Source organism: Blastomyces dermatitidis (assembly GCF_000003525.1).
Source record: "Blastomyces dermatitidis ER-3 genomic scaffold supercont1.4, whole genome shotgun sequence".
In the NCBI taxonomy this organism is placed as follows: domain Eukaryota; kingdom Fungi; phylum Ascomycota; class Eurotiomycetes; order Onygenales; family Ajellomycetaceae; genus Blastomyces; species Blastomyces dermatitidis.
This window is the reverse complement of record NW_025544777.1, coordinates 4,348,942-4,376,670: the sequence shown is the minus strand read 5'-3', so window position 1 is coordinate 4,376,670 and position 27,729 is coordinate 4,348,942. Positions and strand designations below refer to the sequence as shown.

At 46.5% G+C, this 27,729-nt stretch overlaps 8 protein-coding genes across 10 annotated transcripts; 3 read left to right on the top strand and 5 right to left on the bottom strand.

The window, feature by feature from the left end:
* Nucleotides 1-361: 361 nt before the first annotated feature.
* BDCG_04406 (Ulp1 protease) lies at nt 362-4,569 on the bottom strand (the record flags this gene model as incomplete). The annotated part of the gene is made up of 8 exons (XM_045420065.1): nt 362-2,051; nt 2,104-2,154; nt 2,219-2,590; nt 2,651-3,792; nt 3,866-3,938; nt 4,007-4,069; nt 4,140-4,225; nt 4,339-4,569. The coding sequence occupies 8 exons, from the start codon at nt 4,567-4,569 to the stop codon at nt 362-364; spliced, it is 3,708 nt and encodes a 1,235-aa protein (XP_045276244.1).
* Nucleotides 4,570-4,752: 183 nt separating this feature from the next.
* Nucleotides 4,753-6,867, bottom strand: BDCG_04405 (translation initiation factor 4E). The gene is made up of 4 exons (XM_045420064.1): nt 6,474-6,867; nt 5,591-6,400; nt 5,290-5,529; nt 4,753-5,203 (listed from the first exon to the last, which is right to left on the bottom strand). Exons 1-3 carry the CDS (start codon nt 6,506-6,508, stop codon nt 5,316-5,318), a joined length of 1,059 nt encoding a protein of 352 aa, XP_045276243.1. The 5' UTR covers nt 6,509-6,867; the 3' UTR covers nt 4,753-5,203; nt 5,290-5,315.
* Nucleotides 6,868-6,905: 38 nt separating this feature from the next.
* Nucleotides 6,906-7,848, top strand: BDCG_04404. Of its 2 annotated transcripts, none has more exons than XM_045420062.1 (2): nt 6,906-7,191; nt 7,253-7,848. In XM_045420062.1, exons 1-2 carry the CDS (start codon nt 7,189-7,191, stop codon nt 7,484-7,486), a joined length of 237 nt encoding a protein of 78 aa, XP_045280864.1. In that variant the 5' UTR covers nt 6,906-7,188; the 3' UTR covers nt 7,487-7,848. The 2 variants fall into 2 exon arrangements, with proteins under 2 accessions (XP_045280864.1, XP_045280865.1); XM_045420063.1 differs by having other exon boundaries at nt 6,906-7,214; nt 7,311-7,848.
* Nucleotides 7,849-9,235: 1,387 nt separating this feature from the next.
* BDCG_04403 (SirI protein) lies at nt 9,236-12,307 on the top strand (the record flags this gene model as incomplete). Its single annotated transcript, XM_045420061.1, has 6 exons — nt 9,236-9,381; nt 9,982-10,093; nt 10,854-11,030; nt 11,090-11,291; nt 11,382-11,794; nt 11,861-12,307. The coding sequence occupies 6 exons, from the start codon at nt 9,236-9,238 to the stop codon at nt 12,305-12,307; spliced, it is 1,497 nt and encodes a 498-aa protein (XP_045276242.1).
* Nucleotides 12,308-13,089: 782 nt separating this feature from the next.
* Nucleotides 13,090-18,480, top strand: BDCG_04401. 2 transcript variants are annotated; one of them, XM_045420059.1, is made up of 5 exons: nt 13,090-13,875; nt 13,939-14,967; nt 15,062-16,205; nt 16,262-16,912; nt 16,986-18,480. In XM_045420059.1, exons 3-5 carry the CDS (start codon nt 16,199-16,201, stop codon nt 18,218-18,220), a joined length of 1,893 nt encoding a protein of 630 aa, XP_045280863.1. In that variant the 5' UTR covers nt 13,090-13,875; nt 13,939-14,967; nt 15,062-16,198; the 3' UTR covers nt 18,221-18,480. The 2 variants fall into 2 exon arrangements, with proteins under 2 accessions (XP_045280863.1, XP_045276240.1); XM_045420058.1 differs by having other exon boundaries at nt 13,102-13,875; nt 13,939-16,205.
* On the bottom strand, nt 13,236-14,998 carry BDCG_04402 (glutathione S-transferase). The gene has a single exon (XM_045420060.1). It carries the CDS (start codon nt 14,413-14,415, stop codon nt 13,774-13,776), a length of 642 nt encoding a protein of 213 aa, XP_045276241.1. The 5' UTR covers nt 14,416-14,998; the 3' UTR covers nt 13,236-13,773.
* Nucleotides 18,481-18,605: 125 nt separating the features above from the next.
* On the bottom strand, nt 18,606-19,865 carry BDCG_04400 (membrane dipeptidase; the record flags this gene model as incomplete). The annotated part of the gene is made up of 3 exons (XM_045420057.1): nt 18,606-19,491; nt 19,569-19,728; nt 19,862-19,865. 3 exons carry the CDS (start codon nt 19,863-19,865, stop codon nt 18,606-18,608), a joined length of 1,050 nt encoding a protein of 349 aa, XP_045276239.1.
* A 3,842-nt stretch (nt 19,866-23,707) lies between these two features.
* On the bottom strand, nt 23,708-27,485 carry BDCG_04399 (uncharacterized protein; the record flags this gene model as incomplete). Its single annotated transcript, XM_045420056.1, has 2 exons — nt 23,708-27,022; nt 27,096-27,485. The coding sequence occupies 2 exons, from the start codon at nt 27,483-27,485 to the stop codon at nt 23,708-23,710; spliced, it is 3,705 nt and encodes a 1,234-aa protein (XP_045276238.1).
* Between the last annotated feature and the right edge of the window lie 244 nt (nt 27,486-27,729).

Genomic DNA, 27,729 nt, shown 5'->3' with positions numbered 1-27,729 from the left:
GCCATGATACTTGTGTAAAATATTTGCTAAAAGACGAAGAGCCTATCTTCCTCAACCTTCAACCGATAGGGACGCCAATTCAATGCATGTCTGGGATGTAACAGAGGATAAAGAAAAGCAACAAATGTGTTCTGTCTCTGCTTCTCAATAAAGAAAACAAAATGGAAAGAAAGAGAAACACTTTGGTGGATATCAGAATGACTCGAACAAATGGTGAAGGCAAAAGAAAAAGCGAAGAAAGTCGAAGAGATAAAAGGAGAAGGGGAAAAAAAAATAAGAAAAGAAAAGAAATAGGAAAGAGCATCTGTATTCAGGTAAAATTTCCCTTCAACGGTATGAATATCTATCAAATAACTTTACATCATTCGATTCCATCTAGTATCTCTTGGTCCTGTCCCTGTAGTATCCGAGGATGGCTACTTGGGCTTCTTGGGTGCGAAGAAGAATCAGGTATTCCAGAAACGCGTACCTCTCTCCCAGGAGAAGGAGTCCTAGGAATTTCTGAGATATTTTGTTTGTTTGTAGAATCTTGCCCTCCATAAAGTAAAATGCCTTCAAGCAGCGATTTCGCCTCGGAGTGCTGAATAGCTTCATGTTCAATGATGGCCGGGTCCATGGATGTCTGTACTTGCTCGTTCTGATTGAGCCTTGTAAGTGCGCGAGTAGGTGTTACCTGCCGAGGCTCCTTCTCGGAATCATGTGCGAGTAGCTTGTTTTCTAGGGACCTGGGATTAGGACTGGTTTCTGAGTGCTGCTTTAGTCCAAGCGAGTGATTCGAAGTAGAAGGTTCACCTTGCGGTGCCTCTGTGGGTGGATCATCTACCAACAGTATTTTCAGTGGATCGGTATCGATCAGCTTCCGTTCTTCTCCTGCTTCATTCTGCTTCGATCTTCCCTCTTCTTCGTGTAGTTCGAGAAGGAAGTTCCGCAGCCGCCGCCGAAGAATATGGGATTTCATCGGTGGCCAATCGTAATATTCACTCATCTCCTTTCTCACCAACCTGCTAATGAACACGTCCGGATCCCACATAAACTTTTCAAGGTATGCTAAGAGATACAGCCCACAATCCGAAAAATTAGGTTGATATGGTATATTTCGAGCAACAATGCCCCTGATTTTTTTCGTGTCAACGCTAAGTGATCGCTTAGCTTTCCCTTCCTCCTCGATATATTGTCGAAGAATTCTTATCGTAGGGTACCTAGCACAACCTAAAGAATCGAAAGTGATGATAACGGGTTCCTTTGGATCACATGGGAGCTTCCGGGGAGATATCTTAGCTCGGGGCTCTAAACTCCTCAGTTTCCCAGAGCGTAGCGATTTTGGCTGCTGCGCGACATCTGATTCTTCCTCAGTTTGGACGATAGAAACGAGTGGTCCGTTCTCTCCCTCGTCCGGCCATTCATTCCTGTCTTGAGTTTCAAATTCCTTCAATGGACTTGTGTCATTCTGTTTCGAATTGACCTCGGGGCCATTATCCGACAACGACATTGAATCGAAATCCTCTTGGAGGAGTTGTTCGCTACCATGCTCTAAGGTCTGAGCAACGGTGTTGTTATTCTCCCCAGGTTGAAGCCCGGCTTTATCGCTTTGCCGGTTATCTGGATTTCCTAAATCAGCGCTCGCTTGACTGCACGGCGAATCATGAGTCACCTTGTCGCTCTCAGGTTCATTGCGTTCGGCGATGGATCCTGTGGGACGCAGAGCACGGAGGTTGCATATAATGGCCATATACCAATGTTTGTTTTCGTTGATTGGGACGACGATGTAATCATAACTGAAAAGGTCCACATTCCTCGTCCACTTTTCCACGGCCTGGTAGTTAATACCCCTCAAACCCTTAGGCGTGTTTGTAAGGCTTGCAAAAAAGTAAGAGTTAAAAAAGTAAACACGTGTAGCCAGATCTGGCCTCTTGATTTCCATGTGATGCTCAAGAAACCGTAGGTAAAGCCCGATAAGGTTGTCATTTAAAAATTCCCCATCACCCAAGCGTTCCAAATCATGGAATTCTACTTCGGCTTTCCTTTTACCTTTAGGTGGGTATACAAGCGGCCTAGATGAAGCATTAATAGTAGCTCGACAAACTTGATGAACGATGCACTTACCTTGACCACATACGAGTATATCGGTGAGGTGAAGGCGACGGTTCATGGTCACTGGATTCAATTATTTAATCAGGGGCGGAATCCCAAAATGGACAGACAGAAGAACATTACGCACCTATTAATTGTAGTAGGTTTCCGTTGCCCCTGTGAGCGAGTGACACGCAAGCTCACGGTAGGACTGTATTTCTTGACAGGAATAGTTATAGGACGATCAACATCTGGATGACTATGGCTGAGAGGCGACATATCATCCTGAGCATGCTTGCGGGGTCCGCGCGAGTGGAGTGAGTCTTCTAGCGGAGACTTTCTCGTTGTTCCGTCACTGTCAAGTAGGCTCTCACTGAGCTTCTGTCGTTTAGGTTGTGTTGACGGCTGGGCGACGGCGTCAATATGGTCATCCTGAAGGCTTTCGCGTTTCGAACTCGCGGGTTGACGGTTTCCTTGTCTTTTTTTCAGAGAGCGTTTGAACATATTTTCCATCCACTCACTAAATAAACTATCAGATTTCCGAACTCTGAGCTTTCAAGATGCTTGTGTGATAACATACCTCCCCTTATCCCTTAATTTCAAAGTATTGTTCAATTCCCCCATCAGGTTACAGCATTCAACCGCTTCCTTCTCAGACGAAAATTGTAGTTTTAGGTCGTCTGTCGATCCTGAAGCCATGGGGAACTTCATTGCAACTCTGGGTCCACCATGCCAAATTAGGTTGATTTTGTCAATAGAAAATTCTTTGGATACCCAAGAGCCGGTATCACTTGTCACGAGAAAAGAGCCGTTTTTAACAATAAGCGTGCACTGTTTCTCAACAGTCTCCATTTTGTGATCAAACATAGACATAGGAAATGAATGCGTATGATTAGATGAGATTCTGCGCCTTCTATCCGCACGTTTGCGGTCCTTCTTCACGATGGAGAAATTTGTCGGGCTAATATCACCAGGCATTCTACCCAGGCGGTCCTTTACACCGCTTCGCCAACTCTCAGGGACGGTTTTATCTCCCTGAAGTGCATCCGGGCTCTCACGTGTATAAGAATCATGAAGCTGACTATCCGTCTGGACAGTTGAATCGGCAAGGCTGCCCGCAGAGCCCTGAGTCTCCTCTTCTGTCCCCTCCGCTCCGCCCAAATTACCAATCGGTGAGACTTCAATAGCAACCATTGGTTCAGAAGGTCTAGATAAACTAGAACCACCAGACTGGGAAATGTTGGTACCGATGTTGTTTCCGAGCCGCTGTGCCTTGGCTTCCATGGTGAAGAGTTCATCCTCGGTCAAATCTGGAACGCGCGGCTTTTTGTTCTTAAAATCCTGCATCCTACTCTCGACGTTCCAGAACTCATGTGTGATAGATTCTTTTTGATTAGCAGAGCCGTGGTGGTTGATTATTGGGGAACTTTGGCTCAAATATGACAGGCTGTAAGTTCTAGGTCGAGTAGATGAAGGAGATTCCGTGTGAATGATAGAATCATCATCATTCACCTCAATGACCTCCGCGGGAGCTTGAATCTCGTCGGTTCTTCGTCTTTTACGAGGTCTGTTTCCTTCTAACTCCTGAACCACTCCCGAAGCACCTTGTACATGTGAGCCCGAGTGTGTAGTCCTATCAAGATGCCTTCCAGCAAAGGTATCAAGTGGTTTTCCCCGGAAGGTGGAGTGAAGGGTATTTCGTGGAGTGAAGTTCTCAAAAGACTTTGTAACGGCAAACAACTCAGTAACTAGAACAACGCCGCACCGCAGAGGTATGAGACAATGTTAACCCTACCTTCAAATCCTTGCCGGCTCGTCCTTTTCTCGCCAGCGCTCCTGGTGTTATACGAACGGCGTTCGGGTCCCTCCTGCTCAATCCACCTCAAAAATCAGTTTTTAAACCCTTTCGGATCTAAAACGGCGGCTTGTCACGGACCTGGAACCTCCGAATAATCTCCTTTCCTCCTGTAATTCCTCTTCGTTCTGTGGTGTAGTTTTACTGCGGTTGTATCAGAGTTAGTATTGGACGAACTGTGCCATATAAAACACGCGGAAATCCACAAACGTACGTGCCGCCTTTCTTTAATGTGAAGCTGGTGGTATGGTTGGAATTATCTCGGTGCAAACTGGTGTTCGGGCGGATTCCGGAAGCGTCCTGCACGTTCCAGCAAAAGGAAGAAGTTAGCATCGGGAGCGAGCTAAAAGGTTTCAAGAATAAAATTGCCATAACACAGGAAAATAAAATCTTTGGAGCTATGCTTGCCGTACCTTTCCTAGCTGTGAGAACTGAAAAGAGTTGCTCATCTGTCCATTTGTAGGAGACAGCCGATTGCTCACGCCGGACATCTGGAGCGGGGCTGGTATATCTTCGACACCATTAGCTGCGTGTCGTCGCCGCCGCCGTCCCCTCGAAAGCTCGCGGGTTCGTGGTTCCTGCGCTGTGCTACGGGTGGTATTTTCCGGCCAGACGAGGTGAGATAGCTTGTATAGCCAGTTCATAAGCTGGTGGGGGAGAGCATTCGCGACTGAGACGGCGTTTTACGCTGGGGAGGAGGCATTACGTTGCAAATATGTGTGATGTGGGGTGTAGGAGGGTAGGGTTGCAGGTTATTTAAAATAAAGTGATGTTGGTGGCAGAGGTTTGGGGAGGGAAAATACTGTTCGCCAACGCCGCTTTGTCGGATAGAGTGGAATTTAAAATTTAAACGGTCCAACCGGGATGGACAGGATTCCGAAAATTCTTTGGCATAAATATATGGGATTTTGAATAATTAACATTATTTAGAATCATTAACCTCTATTCTGACTTAAAAATCTGGCACAAGCATTCCGTTCTTTTCGGTGTCATCAGTAGATATTTCTAGATGTGAGATATTCAGTGAAACAGTAGCAAGAGGCAAAATGAATTTCTATTCCTGCCATCATATTCCTTCCAGGTCGTGAAATCCTCAAAAATAAACTTAAAACAAAACCAAAGGCTAGCTAAAATCCACCAGTTAATCAGAATAGAAGAAAAGCTTCACTCCAAACACAGAATTTCTACTACTCTTCTCCACTTGATACAAAGAGAGAGCATTAAGGAAGAAGCAACGGACAAAACAAAGGACTCTCTGAAGAAGCTATCTGCGAAAGCCTGCCTGACCGCAATGACAGGACCACACAACATCAGCACAAAAATATTAAAAGAAAAGGGAAAAACGCAAAGAGCTACTACTGTACACTGCCCATATTCGTATCTGGACCTTTTACGATGCTGCTGTCCGCCCTTTATCAGCGGAAGCGTCATCCTGGTTGTGCCCACGACGACGATCTGAGCCTTGGTGGTGGTGACCGGCATTCGCAGCGGCTTTGTCCAGGCGGGCTTGGTCGATGGCGGAGCGTTGGGCAATGCTATCGTCATGGCTTTTCCATACAATGTTGGTGTCCGGCGGGAACGCTAGCAACCGCTTGATTGTTTCCCTGAAAGAAATATTAGCAGCAGTAACCACCAACCTGACTGATATAACATCAAGTATCATACCTAATTTTAATATTCCGCCCACCATCAATCCTTGTCCAGACAGACAGAACGTCCTCCCCGCTTCTGACGCTCAGGACTGCCCCGCACACCTCATCGCTTGCTTCTGCAAATTGATCGCCCACCATTGCCAGAAGCAAATCTTCCCAATAGCGATCAGCAACTCCTTTCTTCAATCTAACAATCCATTTCCCTCCTCGTTTGTTTGCTTCGTCTTCCCAAACTGGCCGTATTCCTTTCTTAAAAATGTGGTAGTCCGACACCGCCGGGAGGAGAGAGGGCCGCTTAAGATGTGAGTAAACGGCCCAGAAACTCTCAACAGAAGATATCGATGCAAGAGCTATGGTGGATTTTTCGTAGTCGGAATGCTTCGGCGTTGGGGGTCGGTACCAGACAATCCAAGTGGACCGTATGGGGTGCTCTTTTGGAGCTGGTGCAGAGGTATTATTGAGAGAAGAGGATGATGCCCTCAATTTCACAGTTTTATTATTCGTCCCTTCGTTTTCTGGTTGCGTTTCTCGTTTTTCGCTGGTGGGTTTTGGGGTACTGAGGTCAAATGCGCCGGGAGTTTTCGGTGTTTTGGCCGAGCCGAAGGAGGCAAATGCACCGGATCCTAAGCCAAAGGCGGATGAGGCGCCGGCGGAGGGGGAGGGTGCGTTTGTAGTAAGGGGGGAGATTGCGTTGAAAGGGTTGGATCGGCCGTGAGAGCTGTCAGGACCGAATCGCTTGGACGGATGACTTCTGGAGGAATCCTGTCTTCCACTACTATCTTTGCTGTCCGGGCCGGACATGGACAGGGACAGCTTGCTAGTGCTACCTAGAGTCAATATCAAGGACCATTGAACCGTCACATCCAAAGACTCAAGATATTTATTAGGCTACTTACTTCGAGCGGCGAGTCCATAGGTTGGCGTTGTCCATTGCGACCAAGCGTTTTACCTAAAATTGGGAGAAAAGTGCATCCAACAGCAGAAAAGGAGAGAGCAGCAATCGGGTTTCAAATGTCGTGAAAGGGACAGTAAAATTTAGAATAGGCAAATGTACCGAGATATGAAGCGTATGACAGGATGGGTATTTGGAAGAATTTTGGGAATGAGTTCAAGATTAAATGCTGCTGGACTTGAAAGTTGAACGAGCAAAAGCGGAGCACCAGCTTTGCCGCCACACGTTGCATTTACCGCGCGTCTAAGATGCGGCTGGGACGCCACACTAGGCTTCTTTGGGACTGAAATTTTTTATTTAACGCGCGCAAATCTTGAGTTGGGAAAACTCGGGCCAACAGCTCGTACAACCTGAACTAGATGCAATTGACTCGTGCCGTTTTTATACTACTAGCCCAACACACTTTGGTAGCTGTTTTACCGAGCGAGCCTCGCTTTTCATTTGGCAAAAGTGTGCCTACATGGATGTGGCAGCTACCACGTGAACGACAACGTGAAGTGAAAGAAAGTTGAAGACGAATGGAATCCAAGATCTTTATCTAATATTATCCGATCATGATCTACACCTGGTACCATGCATATAGAGTCTGTCGATGTACATGGTATTTCCAGGAGATCCAGAGATTGTAAAACTCTGAAGATGACCAACACCCTGTCTCAATGGTAAATACTTCCATTGCACGGTAGTAAGCTATAGTCCCTGATTCGTTGATTCTTCCTATAGAACACTTGGTTGCCACTCTGGGGTGGGCTAACCCATGTGGACATGACGACGGCTGTAGTGGACAGAAGTGTTACGTATATCCCAGTAGAACGTCAATACGTGGTCAAGTCGCAGTATACAGGGAAATACCAATGTTCCCAGGCATCTGTCGCTATCCTGATACCCTACCCTGACACTTCGCTAGGAGTGGAAAGAAAACCGTTTCCAAACAATGACGATAAAAACGCGGTGTAAGAGTTGGGGTTCGTATTTGGGTTCGAACGAAGGATGCTCAATAATCGATTTGATCTTACAATCCCTTCAAGGGTGGTGATTGTCGAAGCGAAAGAATAGATTTCGGCGTGAAAGGACACTGCTATTCAAAGCCTTCAAGGACTGAGCTAGGAATTGAATGGATGGACCACCCGATCAATATGGGGCGCGCGCGCGCTTTGAGCAGCCATGTATCTTTGTTGGTGGTTGGAGTGGTTCAACCGCTCGGTTAACCATGGGATAATGAGATATACCTCTGCTATGATCTTGGTTTAGGCTTCTTAACAAACCTAAATTGTTTGAGAAGAAATTTGAAGGCCCTCAACTAGAACGTGATATGGTCCAAATGCTTTCTCTCAGGCTCTTACACGGTGAAAAATTGCCGTTCGCTTATTGACTTAACGGCAATTCCGCGCTTAGAGGCAAAGGATCCAGTTCAGGTCCAACACCTAAGGAAGAGCAATTTGTCCAATGGGTAGAATCAATTCATACTTGCATTCATTTTCCTATTTTGCGCTGCTCGATAGATGAGGATATCATATCATTATCCGTGGTCCGTCTCGGATTTGAAAAACCATTCATCACTTTTCCGTTGGGAATGCTCGAAGCCGCCCAAGTGAAAGGTTCGGCAGAATAAATACGCCCGGTTGCCAATTCGGCATGTCGCCAATTCACCTTGGACCATGAGAGATACGGTCCTCAGCCTTGCTAAACGCATAACGGGCCGATCATCACGAAGCATCATTTCATTAGTCGGGAGCAATGAGAGTTAGCTAGATGCTGCAGACAGGACAGTTATACCGGCAGACGTGCAGGGCTTGCAACAGAATTGCAGTTATTTCGAATCAGGTGGAGAATAGCTCTACAGACGTATGCCTATCGATGTAATGAAGTGGCCCAGCTTTTCGCCTATGGTAAAGCGCAGAAGAGATCTGGAAGGCTTTATGTACCACATCGCAAGGATCTCACTACATTGAGCAAGCCAGGGCCAACGTGCCGATGGCGTCACACAAACGTAACCCTAAGGACAAACTTCACCTGGTACAGGAATGCAGAGTTTGCAATTGAGTGCTACTATACATTGTTATTTTGGCATCGTAAGTAATGGCTTGATCAATACTATATGTTATCTGGATTTTACAGGAGCTAACCACCATCACCCTATCCATTTTCTCGAAAAGTTAGCTCATAACCGAGAGGAATTCTCGTCAACAATCTAACGTGATTAGGATGGTTAACGTGGAAAAAAGAGAGAAACAAGACGAGAAATATGTGTTTTAGAGCGTCGAGTTCATTTGCCGTTTTGGACGAAGCGCGCGGGCGCAAATGCAACGATGTGGAGACGTTTGATACGCACGTCGTAGGCGGAGTTTGGTGATGTGCTCTCTCAAAAGGGAAAGTCGTTTCGCATAAACCTTTGCCGGAGTTGACATACGCTGTTAGGCCAGAAAATCCGTTCTAGCCCTAATTAACGTTACCTAAAAAGGTAACAAGGGACCGAAAGTGTTGCCAAGCCCAGAATTCCATTTTTGGATGCAGGCCTTAACCTCCGGGAATCTTCCCCCCCTCCTCTTACTGCTGGATGCAAGCAGGACACAGCTACTGGAAAGCTGTATTTGAGGTGGATGGCAGCCTTCAAAGCCATGTAGGAGAATGGAGCAGTCATAAACCACTGACCTCGTAAGTGGCGGAGGGTTCTCTGGGGTCCGGCAAGCGTTTGTCTAAGTTCAGATGGATACTCCCACAGAGCATGTCAGACAACAGATGCTTGCCCTGCAGCCCGCCATGCATTTAAACCCCCAAAAATGGGAACAACCTTTCCAAACCGCTTGGCAACCACAGTTTTGCGCAGCAACTGGAAGCCCGGAGTCCGATCGGTAGGCCTCTCCCCAATGGGCATGGTCCTTAAAAACACAGCTCCAGCCTCAAAGAGTTGGGAAAAGGGAATCTGTCGTGATCCCCCCGAAATTTTCTAAACGTGGAATCAATAATATCCTGGCAGGGCTGGGAATAGGGCTTTGTGGGTCGATACCATGTCACGTTGGCCGCACATCGCTGCGGCCGATGGGAATTGCCTGAGAAATATCCAAAAATGGGCAGTGGAATCTGCCGTAAATCTGCTCTTTTGGCTTGTTTGGAAAGCCGCCGAAAACTGGGACTAAAGCCTCAAAGACCGGTCCGTTTATGCAGCTAGGGGTCTTTACCAGTAATTATCGGGGTGTCGAAACTCGAAACATGGATCGCTCGTGGCATGATCGTACGAAGTGTACGCGCACATGCACCGTATATATCGGTATCATCCTCCCTAAGTATTGTTAGCGAGTCAAGACTTTCGGCCCGATTGCTTCCCTTGCCATCCCCTTTCAAACGCTAGAGAGTATAACTTGAATTGGGATTGCTCTCGGCTAGGGTCGAAACTCAAGTGATTACATGTTTGAGTTCACGGATATTTGAAGTGTCTATGATTTCAATTGAAGCTGCAAACCAAGCACTTCCATCCTCAGCATTGACTTGAAGATTAAATCGAGCTACACCTGTGGCACAAGATATGACAGGTCAACAGTGGAACACCTTCAGCAGGCATATTGTGTTAGTCCCTCAGATTTAGCCTTCATAATCTGGAGTCTAGTCAAGATAGGCAAGTGGTACAAGGAGACATTGCGCCTGAGCCGTGGAAACAAGCAGGGTTGGCTCAATTGCCATCGAAAAGCTTATCATCATCTGAAGCGAAGTTCCGCTGTTTTATGAACAAGAGGTGGATGTCGAGGATTTTGTTTCGGCTCTTCCCTTCTCGGTCCTGACGTTCGGCCACGTCGAATTGAATCCGCTCACATGGTCTCGTGAATAACTTGACAGCTCACTAAACCATGCCGCAAGGCTTCAGGCGGCTATGGCTAATAACTATTTTTGGAGAAGCGGGTGGCAATCAAATTTACCTGCTCTAGTCATAAAAGGAAATGTCGGCTGTATGCTGCGTATGAAATAGGTTAACCGATCATAAAGCCAAGGCGGGACAACGTAACAGTTGGTAATTGAACTAACATACCTCTCACCTGGCTGCCAGCAAAAAAATTATCTATCAGATCAAGCTTGGGCGCCAGCTGAGAAGGCAGAAACGCCTAACGCTACTGCCAGAGCAGGAGTTAAATTCGCCTTGGGGCAAGGAGGTGAAGGGAATCTGGAGCAACATTTATTTTTGTTTCCCTAAACCGCTCGTGTTGTCAGTCGAACCGAAATCTTTCACATAAAGGAGAGGCATAAGGTGACGTTCAATTTCAGCGGCAAGCGACAGTTCTTTTTCGCTCAGTGCCTGCATTCTGCGATGGTCACCAAAATGAATTATTCGCAGCTGCCTACTCGAACATCCAGCATTTCACCGATCACACCATCGATAGGGATGAGAATAACCGACCGTCGCGATCCTGATGAGTTAGACATCGACCTGTCTACAGATGAAAATTGCCTTCTTCGGGAGGAGCTAGCCGACATCTGCAAACCCGGAGCCAACAGTGAATTACACTCGCATGTAGGACTCATTTATGCCACTTGAATAATGAAAATATTGGCTGATTATCACGATATCAGCACTCGTCTGCGCAAGGATTCGCGGGAGAACCAACCCTTCTGGGAAGCCTCGCAAAATTGTTTAACAACTATTTTAATCCGTGTGTACCTGTCAGGCCACACCACATAGTTGCAGGCTCAGGGACGAACAGTTGTCTTGTTACCTTGCTCTATAAAATCTGCGATCCTGAAGACGGCGTCTTAGTGCCAGGGCCATATTGGAGTGAGTTTCCATCCTCAAATACTCCAGGCTCGCGATAAATTGTCTCAAGGATTATTGCAGCAGGTGAATAACATAATAGAGCGCTTATAGACGGGGATGAGGTAGACTTTCGCACTTGTTCATCCGTCCAGTCAGTTCTAGTCAAAACGGAAAAATTCACGGACATTTTTACGTTGAACTTGATACCCAAAATGGAGGAGGCGATGGATAACGCCACATGCAGGATAAGAGCCCTCGTCTTAACGAACCCACATAATTTATTCGGGCAGTGTTATCCCCAGGAAGTTCTGGAAGCCTGCCTGAAGTTTTGTCAGCGACGGGAAATACACATGGTTTCTGATGAAGTGTATGCGATGACGACATTTTCGTGTGCGGAGATTTCTGACCCAACTCCGTTCATTTCGGTCTTGTCCTTGGATGCTGGTGCATTGCAATGTGACCGTTCTCGTATCCATATGATATGGGGTACCAGCAAAGATTTCGGCGTCAGCGGATGTCGAATGGTAAGTATCGCTCACCCTAAACACTTTTAAATTGGGTTACTAATTCTAAACAAAAAATAACAAAAGGGTTGTATAGTATCACAAGATAACAGAGAGTCCATTGTTGGACTTGCAGCTTCACCCAAAGCCCAGGTCTCATCGCCATCTGTATTATCCACAACCGCTCTTCTTTCCTCACCCACACTACCCCTTTTAGTCGCTTTGAACTCGGCCAGGTTGGCAGAATCATATATCCTCATCACTTCATTCTTTATTCGCCATCGAATCGACTATATTCCAGTAAATGCAGGATTAAATATATTTGCAAGGCTCGTTCCAAATGCAAAGACTTGTGAGGACGAACTGGATATGATAACGACACTTAAGGAGAACGGAGTGGTGGTTAGAGGTGGCGGAAGCTACCACGGAACACTTTTCGAAAAAGGGTGGGTACGGATATCATTTGCTTTAGAGGAGCACCGGCTCCAGGAGGCCCTCCACAGAATCGAAACGGCACTGCATTTGGAGTCGTAAAGTGGTCAGCGGGGCTGGTGGTTCGATATAGGTAGGCTACGGATGCAGCTCGGATTACGTATCCGTTAGAGTCGACCTTGCTTGCAAACTAAGTCCTTGCACTATAACTATATGTCTTCACTTTTCCACCAGTAAAGATTGGCAGGTATTTTCGGCCTGTGAGACTGTGACAGGGGGTCTGGTTATCTTCTCTTTGTGTCATCTTTTACACAAGCCAGCATATTCGATGGTGGGCATCTGTATAAAGATGGGGAGCGATTCATATGTATGTTTATATTGACGAAATAAACAATCTAAGTTTGGAAGGTCGTGACAATCCAGAATATGACGCGAAGCTCTGAACGTGGAACCTGTCGATGACAGGAAAGCTCAAAATATTTTTTAAGAGGCTCACGACTTCCGGCACCCACAATCGCGAACTTCAGTCTACCTTGGGTACGGTACTGGGCGGGCTAGACTGGCTTTTGAGCGTAGTTCCACACGCCTCATATTGAAGGGTGCAGAGGAGCAGAAGATGAGATGACATGTCCCCTTCGTCGAATTAAAAGGGGTTTAAATCACGGCATCTTGCACACATCTTGTCGTTTGATATATGTATTCAGCAGATACATGAAATGCATAATTGCATACAAGTGAGCAGGTGAAGAAAAGAAAAGAAAGACATTGAAGCGCGGGAGCGATTATTTTAAATAGTTAAACGTTAACTAACTATAAGTTAACACTAAATAATAAGCGAGGGCTCGGGCGGCTGAACAAGTTTCTGGATGCTTCATCAATCATTACTATTATTCACTCTTCAACCACCCCCATCATTCTAGCTGAGCGCGTTTGTTTCTCTAAACACTCAGACTGCCAGGGCCATAACTTCTATGCGCCCTTAGAACAACACGGGCCGCAATTGCGCTACCCAAGTTTCAAGCGTCAATTTCTTGGAAGACGATTTTCCTCTGACCCGACATATTGATTGCTCCACTCGCACCATCCCTCACCCCTCGAGAAGGAGCTGGGAACATATATACACATTATTCATTTGGCAGCTTATATCCCATTTCTGACGGAAGACTGGAGCTTCCTGGCAGTCACAGGGATTGGCCCAATTAAATAAACGGCATATTTATTTTGCACCGGTTCCTAGGTCACTAATAGTCTGACCCGATGGACCCTGAATATCTTCCAGATGAATGAGCTTTGGCTGCAGAATATGACACCCTCCACTTTCCACCCTGTCAAGTCAGGATAAAAGCAATGTTGTAATCATCGATGGGCCCGAAGGACTTGTTCTGTCCCGGAATTGGATATTGGCTCCAAGGACCCGATCCCTTGCAGATGAAGCGCATCTATGGCAGCCGGGAATATATTGTAAGATATTGTGACGGTCGCCATATTGATTTACATATACACCATTCGTCCATATTGTTCCTTATCCTTCGTACAATGTTCACAACTGCAGGCCAAGTCACCCACCCTCAGATCTTGGGCGCAAACACCGAAGGCAACCCCACCTCCTCCAGTGTCTTAATGACAGCATCTCTCTTGACTAAATTCGCAATCAAAGCTGTATATTTCGGGTATTCTTTCACCATCTCCAACCCAATTTCCTTTCCCCACCGATAGAAAACCAACAAATACAGATCCACAACAGTGAACGCATCTCCAACCGCATACAGGCCCCCGAGGCTATTTTCAATAAGCTCATAGGCAGTTATGATAGTCGATTTTCCCCTCGCCTTAATACCATCCAGCGCACTGGCATCGTCCGAACATCGCTCAGGGCGCCAGAGTCCGCCGTATCCTGATCCGTGCAGATGGCCAGAGAGCCAATTCATCCACTCATACACTCTGGCGGTTTCGATGAGTGTTTTGCCAAGCAGTTTGCGATCCGGGGGTCCAAGCTGGGCAAGCGCAGTGAGGATCGCGGGCGCCTCTGTGATGATCTCGTCGTCGATGGAGAGCACGGGGACGCGCCGCTTGGGGTTTATGACGCCTAAACCATTGGCGGAGAAGTCTGTTACGCGGATGGTTTCCACGTCTAAGTCCAATTCGCGGAGGAGGATGTGTGGAGCCAGAGAGCAAGAGCCTGCCCAGTACCAGAACTTAAGCTTCGTCATTATGAAGCGTGGGGGAATGTATATATGTGTATATAACTTTAAAGAAGGAGCTGATTTTCATGGCCACCACACTAGATGGGACGTTTGTTCGAATAAATACTGTCCGCAACCCAGTTATACATCTCCCAATATCTTCCGTTCCTTGATGTTAGCATTCTGCGAACTTAGTTTCTTGCTGTGGAATCCAGGAAACAATTCCGAAGATTTTATCCTGCATGATCCAACGTCTCCTTTGGCATACGAGGCTGTGGCGGAAATTCAATCCGCAGTGACTTCTCTCAACATCCGCAAGCCGAAAATGAGACCCTATCAGTCAAGCACTGCTCACCTAAATCCGAGCGACCTCGGACAAGGGAGTACAATTATTAATCTGCTGACATATCTCGAACATTTTTCCATCGACCATAGGGTTTGAGCGAGCGAAGGGCGTTTGTCATTTGAGGCCACAGTTATCAGATTCACACATAGTCAATCCGGGAAAGCGTTGTTTCACTGAGCAGAACGACGCGAAAAGGAACGCATAGACGTAGTGGGGAATTGATTGTTATTGAGGTTTTTTCTTTTCTTTTCTTTTCTTTTTTTTAAAAAAACAAAAAAGCACCATGAATTGAAGTTTCATCACTAACTACCTGGTTCCTTGAAGCAGAACGTAGACTAGGATGACGGACAGGGTGTGCCTTGGACCTTGGGGGATTCGGGCACAAGATTACTTCGCGGGATAGATATCCGAATCTGGATGAATACGATTCTTCCTTGTTCATAGCGCTGTTGATATATAGTTGCGTCAATGAAGCTCGATATGTCTCCACCACCGGACTCTGAAGTTGAAGAAGCCAAGCATCATCGTATTTTGCTTATTTAGTGGCTCTGAACACGGACAATGATTGGCATCTCCATGCAATTAATAGAAGCATCTCGTATAGCCTGCTTGAGACTTTCTCCCCCAAGATTCAACAGTGCATACTCCGTAAATCCAATTCAATAACGGGGACTTAGGGAGGACATAGTTATCTCCGGTCCGGCGTCCAGCCCCAGAAAAATTTAACTGCTCAATGATCAAGAAGAGCGAGCGCTCTGCCTCTTTGATACAAATAATGAAAACACTCTCCGCAGACTCCAGGCGAAGACAAGACAGCTTCCTCGGCCTGCTTGATTGTGGAAATTAAGGCTCGCGTTTCCCCTCAACTCCCACTGGGCCGGCTGCCGAGCGCCGCAGTGGCATGCTCTACTACCGCGAGCCGCTCGCTAGGCCGGGGAAGTTGACGATTTGCCAAGGTGTTGCCGAAGCAAAATGCGGGGGATGTTGGATAATCTGCTCTTGTGGAGTCGTGGGGGGGAATACTATTCTTTTTATTCTTTGATGTTCAACATGAAATAAACAAATTGACAGCTCGGAGCTCGATTTGCCTCGGTAAATGGCTATAGATTGCGAGGTTGTGCAGAACTAGAATCTACAGCGTATTTGATGAATGCTTCGGTTTTCTAGTTCAAACACTCTAGTTCTCTGTTTGACTTGTAGGAGGATAAACGCTTCAGCCGAGCCGGAGCTCAATCGTGTTCATCTAGACAGAGGAGAGCGGAGCTATACTGTCTCAATCTACCCGAGCAGTTTACACCTCTTCTACCTAGGTAGTTTTCACCGAGGGGAAGCAGAATAATCTATTGTGGCCGATATTTACTGCGCTTCCGCCAATCTGCCTTGCTGAATCCTCTTTCTACTCTACAATTCATCTCCATTCTCGCACCCCAGTAAATGATTGTAGAAACCTGAACGAAATCTACTATGCCCTGTAAGTTAATGTCCCATATCATGTTCCAATCCAGTACTAACGGGCCCTCATCGCAGTGACAAAAATCGCCGCTTCCGTAGCCGGTGCGCTGGCCGCAACCGCATACCTGGATGCCAAATTCATAGTCCGCCGCGACCTTTCTGCCGGCTCAATTTCCGCCCAAGCAAAAGATGCCTTGCAATTTCTCACAGAGCGCTGGGAACAGGACAAAACTCTCATATACCATTGCCTCGAGGCCCATGCCCGGGGAGAGAATCAGAATAATATTTTCTTGGTCTTCGAAGACCGCTCGTGGACCTTCAAGCAGTTCTTTGATGATGTACATCGGGTCGGGAACTGGCTGATGAACGATTTAGGGGTCCAACGGGGCGAGCTGGTTGCCCTGGACGGCGGGAATTCGCCTGAATATCTTCTGCTGTGGTTTGGGCTGGAATCCATAGTTGCCTGTCCGTCATTTATCAATTGCAACCTTACGGCCGCGCCGCTGGTGCATTGTGTGAAGTTGTGTGGAGCGAGGTATTTGCTAGCGGATCGGGGGACGGAGCATTTGGTCCGGCCTTGTGAGGAAGAGTTGAAAGAGGCGAATGTCCAGACGATATATTATGATTCAGAGTTTATCGGTTTGCTCAAAAATAGCACACCCACTCCCGATTCTAGACGGGCGGGTGTTGGAATGGAAGATTTGGCGTCATTGATATATACTTCGGGTACGGACTCTTTTGGGCCATGCGTAACGCCCACGGTCGTTCCCTTGTGCACCAACTGATCGTTGATATTTAGGTACGACCGGCTTCCCCAAGGCCACTAATATGATTCGACGGAAAGAACTTACCACATCAAGGGGAGCGTGCGAATACCTCGGTCTCAAACCCGGCACGAAAATGTATACATGTCTACCACTTTACCACGGCGCAGCTCACGGGCTTTGTATCAATCCATCAATATATGCAGGATCAACCGTGATCCTCAGCCGCAAGTTTAGCCACAAGACCTTTTGGCCAGAGGTTCGTGAATCGCAAGCGGATATTATTCAGTACGTTGGTGAATTGTGCCGATACCTCGTCAATGCACCCCCTTCACCGCTAGATAAGAAGCACAACGTGAGAATGGCCTGGGGGAACGGCATGCGACCGGATGTATGGGGTGTTTTCCGTGAGCGCTTCGGCGTTGAAACAATCAACGAGCTTTACGCAGCCACTGATGGGGTATCATCAAGCTTCAACGCCAATAGAGGCGATTTCGGACTTGGCGCTATCGGGGTACGGGGATTATATTGGCACTGGGTGAACGGAAGCAATGAGAGACGGGTGAAAATTGATGTTGTAACCGAGGAAATTCAGCGGGATAAGAATGGGTTCGCCATTGCGTGCAAAGATGGCGAACCCGGCGAAACACTGTATAAACTGGACCCTGCCGCACCCAATGCTGCTTTTGTTGGATACTTTGGAAACAAGGGGGCGAGCGAGAAACGGAAGATCCGCGATGTATTTCAAAAGGGAGACCTGTGGTTTCGATCGGGGGATATGATGCGCCAAGACCCAGATGGTTGTCTCTACTTCGTGGACCGCCTAGGAGATACATTCCGATGGAAGAGCGAAAATGTGAGCACGAACGAAGTCGGAGATGTGCTGGGTAAATTCGGCAACATTGCCGAAACAAACGTCTATGGTGTGCAGGTGCCTCATGCGGACGGACGAGCTGGCTGTGCAGCCCTCGTGCTGGCAGACAGCATGACGGTCGATTCGTTCGACTTTGGCGCATTTGCAAAGTATGCGATTGGCGTGTTGCCTCGATATGCGGTGCCAATTTTCGTGCGTGTTGTGCCCAGTTTTGAGACGACAGGGACGATGAAGTTGCAGAAGGGAAAGCTGAGAGCTGAGGGAGTCGACCTGGATAAGATCAAGGAAAACGGCACAGGTGGTCGTTTGTTCTGGCTCCCTCCTGGTGGGAATGCGTATACTCCCTTCGAAGCAGATCAGTGGGAGGCGTTGAAGGCCGGAAGGGTCAAGCTGTAGATCTCCAACTCTTTAATGCATGCTGTTTCGTTCTATGACAACCCAATCCAAATTGGTAGCATGGAATGCAATCTAACAAGACGTCTCGAACTTGGTGTGAGATAAGTTGAGGGGGTAATTATCATCTGGTAGCTAGATAGAAATTAGACACGGAGGGATCTGCCTTATAGCTCCAATCCATGTAAGCATCATTGTGAGATGTGTGGCCAGATGGTCGTGACGTAATAATATATTTCTGATATAGATTATTGAAGGGTTGTAAGGGCTCACAAGTAGCCTGCTTAGAGCTTAACAGATCCCGCTCTAGGCTGATGCGGGATTGACCCCCTAAGATGTCAGGCATTTGATTTCCTGTCCATATCCAGGGCACGTAGCCAAAAACCCGTTAATTCAGCTTCTTGACTTCATCCTGCAAAGGCTTAACATCCTTTAGCCGCTCAGCTTCCAGCTCAACCTCCTTCAACACCCTTAGGACATTCGCTCCCACAACCCCTTGCAGATCCTTCTCAGACACCCCGCGCCGCAGCAGCTCTGCAATAAGATCGGGATACTTCGAAACGTCTTCTAGTCCTTTCACTGCATCGGGCATTCCATCAAAATCTGCTCCAAGCCCAATATGTTCGTACCCGATCAATTCCCCCGCGTACTGAACATGGTCCGCAACGTCCGACAGCGACGCCGTCCCCTTACCATCACAGCGCGTATACGCCGGGAAAAACGTAATCATAATCACACCACCATTCTTCTTCAGCTCCAAGAGAACATCATTGGGCACATTCCGTGGATGCGCGCATCGCGCATATATTGATGAGTGTGAGAAAATGACCGGCGCGGAAGAAACCCTCAACGCATCGCGCATGGTATTATTGCTCACATGCGCCAGGTCCACGATCATGCCTAGCCGGTTCATCTCGCGAACCATGGCTTCTCCCGCAGGCGACAGGCCGTTGTGGAGTGGTTTTTCCGGTGTTGCGCTGTCGGCATATTTGTTGTGGCAGCTGTGGGTGAGGGTTACATAGCGTACGCCCAGACGGTGATACATGCGCAGAATGCTGGCACTGTTACCAATTTGGTGCAGGCCTTCAACGCCAATGAAGCTGGATATGGTGTCGGAATTGGCAAAATTGGTCCATACGTCATTCGCGGAGGAGACGATACGTAGGTGTTGTGGGAATTCTTTTGCGAGGCGGTGAACCAGGTCTATTTGCTGGAAGGTGTCGTGAACAGTCTCTTGGTAGGTTTCGTCTGAAAAGTTGTGGGAATTTCTGGGGCTGGAGGAATTGGTAATTGATGTTAGTTATTTATTGAGGATTCAGCGGTTGTTGAGCAGCCTCTTGCGGTAACTCACCACTGCACGTACGCACTCCAGAACTGGCCTCGCAGCCCACCCTTTCGTAAGCGTGGGAAGTCCACCTGGCCTGGGAGCTCTATGCCATTGGAGAAGTTCTTGTGATATATATCATTGTTGTAAAGGGCCCGAATAAAGTATGGAAAGTCGTTGTGGCCATCTGTAGTGTGGTGCCAAAGTTAGCTGTCTGCCCAGCAAGACACAACCCCGCCTTCCTCTGTATAGTCAATACATGGGAAATCTTACCTATCAAAGGTGCTGTTTGTAAGATCCTGTCGACTGGTGAAACGGACGCATGTTTGCAGTGAAACAGCTTCCATGGAGAAATGGTTGATGGAATGATGGTGAACCATGCTATGATAATAATACACGCCGCTCCAATGGAAAGGATATTGTGGCGGACATATTACTTGCGAAAACAGAATTTTCCCAGCCCCCCCTGAAAATTAGTAGCAAAACACCACCAAAAAATCAAAATATCTGCATTTCTCTAGAATCATTCAATATCATCCAATACACATCTTTTTCAATCAAATATCATTCAAATATGCGTCTTTCTTATCTTTATCATCAATATGTCACCTCAACTCTGTAATTTCACCACCAACAAGATTGTATACCTTCTTAAGAATGATTATATGCCTGCTGAGATCGTGCGAAGCATTGATTATCACCTGTGTATATTGAATTCAATGAAATCTTCACTGTTTTGAAACTGCTAGAGAACTCTGTTCAATATGTGATATAAAGTCAAAGATCATATCAGATATCTCTTCAATTCTGAAGAGATTTGATGGAGATTTTGAAGCTTTTTTGTATCATACAGTTGAGAACTTCATAAGAGAAAAAGATATAAAAGAATATTTCAGATCTACTTATATAGAATAGTATTATAATAATTAGAAAGATTCAGATTACAATTCATTATAATATAAATTTAGAAGTGAAAGCAGTATGAGATCTGTTCTCATCACTATAAATAGTGGATGGAAGATTTCAACAGCGGATTCAATGGAAGATTTCAACAGTGTATTCGATGGAAGATTCAACGGTGGATTCGATGGAAGATTTCAACAGTGTATTCGATGGAAAATTCAACGGTGGATTCGATGGAAGATTTCAACAGTGTATTCGATGGAAAATTCAACGGTGGATTCGATGGAAGATTTCAACAGTGTATTCGATGGAAGATTCAACAGCGGATTCAATGGAAGATTTCAACAGTGTATTCAATGGAAGATTCAACGGTGGATTCAATGGAAGATTTCAACAGTGTATTCGATGGAAGATTCAACGGCGGATTCAATGGAAGATTTCAACAGTGTATTCGATGGAAAATTCAACGGTGGATTCGATGGAAGATTTCAACAGTGTATTCGATGGAAGATTCAACGGTGGATTCGATGGAAGATTTCAACAGTGTATTCGATGGAAGATTCAACAGCGGATTCAATGGAAGATTTCAACAGTGTATTCGATGGAAGATTCAACGGTGGATTCGATGGAAGATTTCAACAGTGTATTCGATGGAAGATTCAACAGCGGATTCAATGGAAGATTTCAACAGTGTATTCGATGGAAGGCGGATTTGATGGAAGATTTCAACGGTGGATTCGATGGAAGATTTCAACGGCGGATTTGATGGAAGATTTCAACAGTGTATTCGATGGAAGATTCAACGGTGGATTCGATGGAAGATTTCAACGGCGGATTTGATGGAAGATTTCAACAGTGGATTCGATGGAAGATTCAACGGCGGATTCGATGGAAGATTTCAACAGTGTATTCGATGGAAGATTCAACGGTGGATTCGATGGAAGATTCAACGGTGGATTTGATGGAAGATTCAACAGCAGATCTGAATGTGGATGATAATGAGATTGTGAATTCAGTTCTTCTATTCCTTTCATCATATATTTCATCATCATCACATTGATTATCTCACTTGAGAATGCCATATTGAATGAAGTTGAAGCTGCCAGAGCTGAAGAAGAGAATATAATCACTGACATTTGAGAGATCTGTATAGAAGAATTGATTGTAGAAATTATAGATTCATTCTTCTGATTCTTCTTCTTCTTTCTACTTATTAATCATTTTATCATCTCTCTTGTTCTTTATCTCATTGATAATCACCCGTTCATACAATCTGTATGAGATCTCAGACTCAGGTGTAGGGATTCGCGGATATCAAGGATTCTCAGACTGAGTCTCTATATCCTTCTCATCCACCTGCTCCTCCATCTCATCATTGACTGGATCCTCTCCATTATCCAGAACTTCTGGAACAGGTAGTTTGAGGAGACTGAGGTGCAGGGTAGAAAGAAGTCTTTGTACAGGCTTGTGAAGCAGCAGGATAGCGGGTGTTGCGAGGCATATTGAAAAAAGGGTTGATTGATATATGTGGATTTGATGATAAAGGTAAGAAAGACGCGTATTTGGATGATATTTGATTGAAAAAGATGTGTATTGGATGATATTGAATGATTCTAGAGAAATGCAGATATTTTGATTTTTTGGTGGTGTTTTGCTACTAATTTTCAGGGGGGGCTGGGAAAATTCTGTTTTCGCAAGTAATATGTCCGCCACAATATAAGTATAACTGGGCAAAAAAGGTCGGCGCTCCGGCCTCGCACACTCTTTACCCTTCGCATGCATAGCTATCCAAAAGTCACCTACGGGTGGTGTCTAATGATCGCCCATCTCAAAGAGTTAGTGTTGAAGTTATCCTGCCCGACTTTGTGTAGCAACTTTGGAGCTAGCGTCGTGTGTAAATTGTAGGCTACTGGGGCAAAAGAGCTCAGTCACCACCAGCGCACTGCTGGTAGAAAGGCCGATCAACCAACATAAATCCTCGTATATTTACCCGGAGTTTTTTTAAAAAAGAAATTAAAAATGAAACTTGAAACTATGTCACTGGAACGGTGGAAGAGATAATCAGATTGAAATGTTGATTTCTTAAAAAGTCGTATCTATGTTTGAATATACTCCGTAAGCTACAGTTATAATTGTATTTATCAGCGCGAAGCTTCTATCCATCCAGCTCTGACACTCGGAATTTGTAGAATTGGTGGTTCGATATGACCTGAGAGAATGCAACTATATTTTCTACTCGTGGGCTTCAATGGAAATATCGCAAACGTACGACTGTACTATAGAAAGAAGCACAAGCAAAATTCTAGCCACTACCGAGAAACTATTAGCCTTTGCCATAACCCAAGAGGATGTCCCCTCCTCCCATCACGAGATTGCTAAATTCCATAGTGATCGTATTCTCCAACACTTTGTCAGACTTTGCCGTGTTGCCTCAAGCTCAACCAGCGGCTCGGGATTATAACATACAGTGTTGCCCGAGTGTAGTTGCGCGGTTGAGCACTTCGGATTACCAGAGCTGTCAAGTATCTTCATTCCTGGACGCAGGTCCAAGCCGCGCATGCTTTGGAGGGGGTGAGAAGGGAAGGAATGCAAAGGGGAAAAAAACTCACGGTCAGCAATTTCTAGCTTCCCTACACTTGTCCTGCCGCGACGCAGGCCATCCGGCCTATCAATTCACTTTCAAAGATGAGGCATAGTAAAAACAAACTCTCCAACACAAAAATTGTCCCATCTGTCAGGTCATCACCGCATCATGGCAGCTCCTTGCGGAGCCCTCGTGATGATGGTTTTAGAAGTGGGATTTTTATCGATCTCGACACACTCATCGGAATCGCCAGAGCAGTGGAAGAAAAAAACCTCAGAAAGGTCATAAGAGTTGCTAACTGGTGATGATTTGAGTTGGTGGTCTAGCTGTTGAAGAAGAAAAAAAGAAAAGGGAAGAGAAAGAGAAAGAGAAAAGAGGAAAATTTATTGGGCTTTGAAGTAGCCGGAGAATAGAGTAGCCGCTTTGGGAACAGATGTCATGTGACCTCGAAAAAAAGCCATCAAAAGAGCAAATTTTGTACGTAAACAGCTGCGAAAAATAAAGATTCATTCCAAAGTCCAGTTGTAAAACAATCGCTAGCTCCAATACTATGCAAAATAATGAAATATCCTGTCAAAGGTGCCCAAGAAAGCCCAGTTCCACGCCAAAAAAAGGGGATATAAGCTCCCAAAACAATAAAAAAATAAAAAATTATAATACGGAAAAGAATATTAAAGGTTTATGACAAATTGGCATAAACAGTCCCATCCCTTAGTTCATGTATCGTCTCCTTATCCGCAGACACGCCAACCTCTGCATACCGCCGCCCGTCCCGCAATTCATGAATGGTAATCTGGCGATGTCTGGACCTCTTCGGTCGCGCATATTTCTTGAAAATGTTACCCCTGCTACTGCTGGGGCTGCCACTAGTTGAAGTGGAGATGGAGCTGCTTGATTCGGTGCTGCCGCGTGCCAGTGCCAAGTATTCGTGTTTCTTCGCGAGCTGCTCCCCCTCCTCCTCATACCATTGCCGGAGAGAGGCGACGTACTCTTGCTCCTCGATGCCAAATTCAACGGGAGGCCCATTCATCTGGACGTCAGTATCGTTTCCCCCGGGGAATACAGCCCACGAGCTAGTCGTCATACTGATTAGCATCATTTTGTGGTCCATGCTTTGAACTTTGAAGTCGCGGAGAAGGATCACGTCTCCCTTTTCTGCAGTGGGGAGCGATGATTTTGTTTTTCGGAACATTTGAGCACACACAGTTATGCCGGACATGGAAGGTTCTGTGATATGCAGTGTTGTATGATATTCCCGGGGACCTTTCCTCGATCGTGAGATTTTTGAACATGAGATAACCACGGATATAGTATCTGTCATCTTGTTGAAATTATCCGCAAGGGTGGACAAAGGAAAGAAATATGACAGGCGGCTACGAAGGCCTCTGGCATTGGTATTTGGTTGCAACACGGTAGGTGACTCGAGCTCAGCGGTTTTTATGGCATCGGCATGGTCCACGGACTTCCCCTTTCGCATATCGATATCCGCCTTAACGGCAACATCGACGCTAGCGTTTTCTGCTTCTTCATTCTTAGGAGGCTGGGGAATGGGTAGGGGCTGCTCATCAACGAACTCGGGCGTTTGGAGGTTCTCTCTGCGCGATTGCTCCTCCATATCACGGAAAAGTTGAGAAGTAACCAGTTCATCTTCTGCTAAGCGAGCTTCTAACGACGGCGGCGAGGAAGGAATATCAGCAGATTGGGGGGTTTCTATCCGTGTTTCAGACGGATCTTTCGCATCTGGTGACAACGAAACTCTGCGTTCTTTCCAACCGTTGATATCAAACGCTCCCTCATGCGATGGTCCGTGATCTACGCTACCTGGAGTCTTGGGACGCGTGCTTGGGCTTTTCTGTTTCTTAGGTTGATATAGTTGAGGATCAATAGCGATATTATCGGACAAATGGAGCTTAGCTTCCAGTTCCCTATCAGACATGGAACCTGACGAGAAAGAAGGGCTTGCATGGCGGAATCCATTCAAGTCTCCCGATTTCTCGCTAGTATCTTCGCCCTCGTGATCGGTCGCGGCAGGTTCCGCTTCGATATGAAGCGCTGCTTGCGCCATATAGCCTATCGTTTCTTGCTGGGGAGTCTCATCGAAGCTAGCGCTAGGCTCAAGATTTGGGGGAACAATATCCCCACCGAGTAAGTTTGTAACAGCCGTAGATTCTCCAGTTTCTTGACGCGTATCCGCACCAAATTCACCATGAGGTTTGAAGCTAATAGTGGTTAAGTCTTGTGGTGGCGAGTTGGACAGTTCAGTATCACTTGGCTGCCGTGGCACATCAGAGCTAGGAATTTCCACGTGTTGCGGAGCAAAGGTCACAACAGGGGCGCCCTCGTCGTCATCACTGTCCAAAACGATTATTTCTGGCGGAGCACGGGGGACAGCGAGATAAGTCGGTCTCGGTGGTAACGTGTCTTCGTCTGGCCCTAGCTCCGACTCTAGCTCTGAACCTTCATCATATTCCTCTTCAGATTCGAGTTCAGATGAGTTTTCAGAGACGCTATGTCCTATTTCATCGTCGGAGTATATTTCCATGTCCTCTCCCTCCTCCTCTCCTTCTTCGTGCTCTCCCTCTCCCAACCTCTCTTCCTCCATTCGTTCTTCCAGTTCTTCCTGCAACTCCACCAACTCTTCCTCCAAATCTTCAGTCGGTTTCCGGCTTACTCTCTGTTCGAATATTTTTTCAAATTTTTCCTCCATAAGTTCCTCACGACCTTCTTCAAGTGGCTCTCGCGCAGTTCCTTCCACATATTCCTCAATTTCTTCTTCGCCTTCACCATCCTGATCAGTCATCTCCTTGTCTACATCGTATCCCTGTCCGGATAGGCCCTGTGACATTACCAGGGCAGCTTGCCGTTCAGCTTCCTCTAACTCCGTCAAATCTGCCTCGCGTTCCTCCACACTAGTCACGGGCGCCACATGATCAGGCTCTGTGGCTTCCTGATCAAAGCTCCCTTGGCTATCAAGATCAACGACTGGCGTTGGAGGTGAGGGTCTAGCGTTATTATCGGCACGATGGTCAAGCAGATGATGCACGCCTTCCGGCCCATTTACCATAGCCTCATCTTGAGATCCCACTTCCTCGCTGGTTTGACCCGCTATGCCATGTTGTGTTGTAACCAATTGGGAAGCGGTAGTATCATGTACATGAAGCTGGGTCGATATAGGGCTGCTAGATGGCGCGGCCTCATGACTTGTACCTTCTAAAATTTCAGGAGAAGAGGTGGCCGAAGTTAGGGGAGATAATGTTAGGGGCGGGGGTTTAGCAGTAGCTTCATGGTCAACTATTGGCTGGTCTTGCACAAACGAGTTCCCAAACGAAGTGAAAGGTGTGACGGTCGGTTGCTGTGAATGCGTAGTATCCCAGTTCGAGTTCTGGGTAAATATGTGAGCAGAGCCGTCGGGCAGAGAATGGTCAAAAGTGGTACTGAATGTACTCGAAATATTTAATGCGGTGGGTGGAGTAAAGTTGTCTATAGTTTGAGTTTCCAGTAATCTCCCGTTGTCTTGGCTTTTAGAATCTGCGTGAACGGTTGTTTGGGAATTAGGAACGGTGTCGCCTTGGGAGGGATATTCTTCCAGTGTAACATCTTCTTGTTCCCCGTCGTCCAATTCAAGGTCTTCATCTTCCCATGCATCCGCAGCAGCTGGCGGTGGACTAGGCGGTGTATCCACGAAAGTCCATTCACTACTCGGTCTACTGAATTTTGTCCGTTTCCTGCCCCTACCCCAGATGTACCCATCTTCTTCCTCAAGGGGATTGAACGCTAAGCTGGAGAGGGAGCCAAAGGAGCCGCTGAACTTTTGCGAGAATGCAGGTGAAGCCCAATTGTCTGTAACTAGGCCAGCATGTTCTCCGTTCCTTTGCGCCTGTGGGGTCGAAGATAATCGGTTGGGAGTCGTTGGTACTGTGCCATCGATACACAGACGTTCGACCTGAGGAGGTTCAACTTCGACAGTTGTCAACAGCTCGGAATCGCGATATACCTAAATACATGCAAGTCAGAGGTTGTCCTTTCTTACATTCACTCTCAAAGCTATTTAGATAAAATATAATCACCTCAAGCAGCAGACGCTTAGAAAATGAGAGATCCCAATCAATGCTTTTTCCCGGTGTACTAATATCTGCGTCCTGATTCTGCCACCGCGCGCCGTCAAGACTCAAAACCACAGTATCCCCAATACTAACTTGTGACTTTGCCACTGCTTCTGCACTCGCACCGTGGAAGCTGACTCTGACCTGGCCCTTTCTGTCTCTGAGTCTAAAATCTGGCTCAGAAATGAGCAGGCTAAATTGCTTCGTGTAGGATGAATACGGCCATAGCAGTATCACAACAGCACGGATATGTCGTTCCTTAAGACGGTCGAGAGACGGAGAGAGGTGGGCAAGAGGAGTTGGTGTGGTAGAAACCAGGGCCGATGCCCCGTTCGTAGATAATGCTAGTGCCATAATAATTCCCACGCCACCATGATGGATTAAATATTATCGCCGACGGTGCATCGTGTCATAGGATAGAATCGAACAAGATCAAGCATACAGTTAGGTCGCACTCTTCTAAAGCTACAACCTAAGTAAAAGTCGTGCTGTGGGAGCTGGATGACACCAATAGGCAGATGTCGCGAATAGTAGGCAGATATCACCAACAAAGTCGAGGTCTAAACCTTGAGGAGCTGGAGGTCATAGCATAACCACG

Bases quoted from the DNA above. Each gene is read 5' to 3' on its own strand.
- BDCG_04405 (XM_045420064.1), bottom strand. From the start codon at position 6,508: ATGGACAACGCCAACCTATGGACTCGCCGCTCGAA. The intron at 6,401-6,473 runs GTAAGTAGCCTA...GACTCTAGGTAG, and splicing joins CTATGGACTCGCCGCTCGAA to CACTAGCAAGCTGTCCCTGT. The intron at 5,530-5,590 runs GTATGATACTTG...TATTTCTTTCAG, and splicing joins GGGCGGAATATTAAAATTAG to GGAAACAATCAAGCGGTTGC.
- BDCG_04402 (XM_045420060.1), bottom strand. From the start codon at position 14,415: ATGACGAAGCTTAAGTTCTGGTACTGGGCAGGCTCTTGCTCTCTGGCT.
- BDCG_04401 (XM_045420059.1), top strand. The intron at 16,913-16,985 runs GTACGGACTCTT...GTTGATATTTAG, and splicing joins GTCATTGATATATACTTCGG to GTACGACCGGCTTCCCCAAG.